The 2,474-nt window shown below is 63.0% G+C and overlaps 2 protein-coding genes across 2 annotated transcripts; both read right to left on the bottom strand.

Moving 5' to 3' along the window:
* Positions 1-230: 230 nt before the first annotated feature.
* On the bottom strand, positions 231-2,221 carry LOC108525663 (testis-expressed sequence 40 protein-like). Its single transcript, XM_017866565.1, has 2 exons — positions 1,129-2,221; positions 231-898 (listed from the first exon to the last, which is right to left on the bottom strand). Exons 1-2 carry the CDS (start codon positions 1,147-1,149, stop codon positions 524-526), a joined length of 396 nt encoding a protein of 131 aa, XP_017722054.1. The 5' UTR covers positions 1,150-2,221; the 3' UTR covers positions 231-523.
* Positions 1,540-2,224, bottom strand: LOC108525665 (potassium channel subfamily K member 4). Its single transcript, XM_017866566.1, has one exon. The coding sequence runs from the start codon at positions 2,222-2,224 to the stop codon at positions 1,844-1,846; it is 381 nt and encodes a 126-aa protein (XP_017722055.1). The 3' UTR covers positions 1,540-1,843.
* Positions 2,225-2,474: the final 250 nt, after the last annotated feature.

Raw genomic sequence — 2,474 nt, 5'->3', positions numbered from 1 at the left:
AAAAAAAAAAAAAAAAAAAATACAAAAATTAGCCGCACGTGGTGGCGCACGCCTGTAATCCCAGCTATTCGGGAGGCGGAGGTTGCAGTAAGCAGAGACTGTGCCATTGCACTCCAATCTGGGCGACACAGCGAGGCTCTGTCTGAAAAAAAAAAAAGAAAAATAAAAAAAGGTGCGAAGCGGGAGGATCACTTGAACTGCAGTGAGCTATAATCGCACCACTGCACTCCATCCAGCCTGGGCTACAGAGCGACATCCTGTCTCCAAAACAAAACAAGAAAACCCCGCAGGTCCTACCGCGGGATCTTTGCTCAATTTATTTGGTGCGTCCTTCCCCGGACTCTGCGCGCCACGACTGAAAGGCCTGTTACAACGCCTGCCCGGGAGGGGGCGCTCCAAGAGTGCCTGGCGGATTTAAAGGGCGAAGGATTCGCGCTGGCGCCTCTCCCAGGGAATCCTAGAAACTTGGATCCCATCAGCTTCCCCCAATTTTACAGCTCCAGAAATTGAGTCCCCGGATAGCTTATTGCCCCGCGGGCGCCCACGGCCTGGCGAGGCCACACTGACCGGCCTCGATCTGGGATGCGGTGTCCTTCTCCCCCAGATTGATTTCCATGGAGCTGCCGCTGTGCAACTCTAGCTCCACCAGCGCGTGCTCGTCCAGTTCCTCCGGCTTGTGGCTGGCCTTGTCCCCTTCGTCCAACGAGCGGCTCCCCGGGCTGTACCACCCGCGGGTCTTGCTAATGCTGCGGCCCTCCGCGTCGAAGCCCTCGCAGACCTCGGAGAGCGGCATGTTCAGCTGTGCCTGGGACAGCGTGGTCCTGGTCCACAGGTCCCGAATGTCGCTGTGCACGCTCTCCTTCTCCGAGTCATGGCGGTCGGAAGACTTGAGCGACACCTGTGGGCCACATACAAGGAGGGAGCCAAGGGTCGCAGGTGGCTGGAGCGGGAAGGAAGAGCAGGCTGGGGATCTGAGCCGGGTCCGGGCGGGGATCCCGTAGAGCGTGGGGTTGGTTGGGTGGGGGCTGCGGGAAGCCAAGGCTGAGTAAGAAATCGCGCCAGGGACCCGAGTCGGACCAAAGGTGGGTTGGGAGAGGACAGAGTAAGGGGTCCGGGGAGAGGTCTTACTTTCGAAGGCTTTTCCTCCATGGTTCTGCCCCAACGGACCCAGACGCCACAGGCCTCGGGACGAGAAGGGGGTCAACGCTCCAGGAAGGGGGCAGGGCAGGGCCTCTCGCGCTGGGAGAGTTCAAACGACAGCCCGCCACGCGAGATGCCATCCTCTCTCCCCTGCTTCTCCACCCCCCGCACCCCACCCCCCAAAGTGTGTGCAGAGGCTGGAGACGTACAGCCCATCCCGGCTGATCCCCACGCCGGACCCTACCCAGCCGCCTCCAGGCAGAGACACGGGCCTGAGCCCAGCCGAGAGGGCGGAGAATTGACCGATCTGGGTGCCCGGGGACCCTCGGCCTGGGGGCCACGGGAGGCCAGATGTGCCCCCGCGGTGACCCGAGGAAAGCACTTCCACACTCACTCGCGTCCGGGAGCGTCACGCCCGCAGCGGTGCAGACCGTTTTCATTTATTGATGCAGGCTTTGAGGCACAGTCGTGAGGTGCTGTGAGGGACACGCCCGCCCGGGTCAGCGACACAGAAAGCCGTGGGGGGTCTGGAGATGGATGGAAGTGAGGAAAGGGCCGGGGCCGGGGGACGGCGGAGAGGCAACCGTAGCCTCCTCCCCAGACTTCAGTCTCGTGGAAAGAGGGCTCTTTGGTCAAACAAGCCAAGCATGCCGGGGAAAGCAGGAACGAAGCCCTTGAGAGGCCCGGGCCGGGGATCCTGCCCCTACACCGGCACGTCTTTGTCTCGGGGACGCCCGGGGCCGCGGGGCCGCACGGGCTTCCTGGGGGGATTGGGGCGGCGGCGACCTCGCGGCGCACGGGGCAGCGGGCAGCCGCGCTCGCTCTGCGTGTCCGAGGACTCGTCGATGAAGGCCAGGTTCTCGCTGGGATAATCCAGGGCCGAGGCCGTGGGCGGGGAAGGCGGGTGAGCCTTCTCCGGGGGCGAAGGGGATCGGGGCCTGCCCAGCGGCTGCGCTGGACAGGGCGGTGGAGGCAGCAGTGGCCGCTCCTTCTCTGGCGGCGGGGCAGCGGGCCCGGCTCGCTGGGTCACGCGCGCGGTCACCGTGCCAGTCCAGCTGGCAGCCTGCGCCGTGAGGCCGCCCATCTGCACGGAGAGGGAAAGCAGCCCTCGACTAGAGGTCCTAGACTCCCTCCGCGACCCCCCAGGAACCTGCCCCTTCACCAGCAGGCATCAACCCCCAACCCTCTTTTCTGCCTGGTCCTCTAGCTTCAGCCAGCCCCAAAGATGGAAGGGCTCCTCCGCTGGGTGCTCCCAAAAAGGTGGCAAAATACAAATTGCCCGGCTAAATGTGAATTTCCGAGAAACAACAAATAAATTTTAGTATAACTATATC

This window comes from Rhinopithecus bieti, unplaced genomic scaffold (assembly GCF_001698545.2).
Source record: "Rhinopithecus bieti isolate Rb0 unplaced genomic scaffold, ASM169854v2 scaffold_83688, whole genome shotgun sequence".
In the NCBI taxonomy this organism is placed as follows: Eukaryota; Metazoa; Chordata; class Mammalia; order Primates; family Cercopithecidae; genus Rhinopithecus; species Rhinopithecus bieti.
Note: the sequence above shows the minus strand (reverse complement) of the source record. Positions and strands in the feature narration are given on the sequence as shown.

Excerpts from the sequence above, each read along its gene's own strand:
- LOC108525663 (XM_017866565.1), bottom strand. The coding sequence starts at position 1,149 with ATGGAGGAAAAGCCTTCGAAA. Across the intron at positions 899-1,128 it reads TGGAGGAAAAGCCTTCGAAA|GTGTCGCTCAAGTCTTCCGA; the intron begins GTAAGACCTCTC and ends TGTGGCCCACAG.
- LOC108525665 (XM_017866566.1), bottom strand. The coding sequence starts at position 2,224 with ATGGGCGGCCTCACGGCGCAGGCTGCCAGCTGGACTGGCACGGTGACC.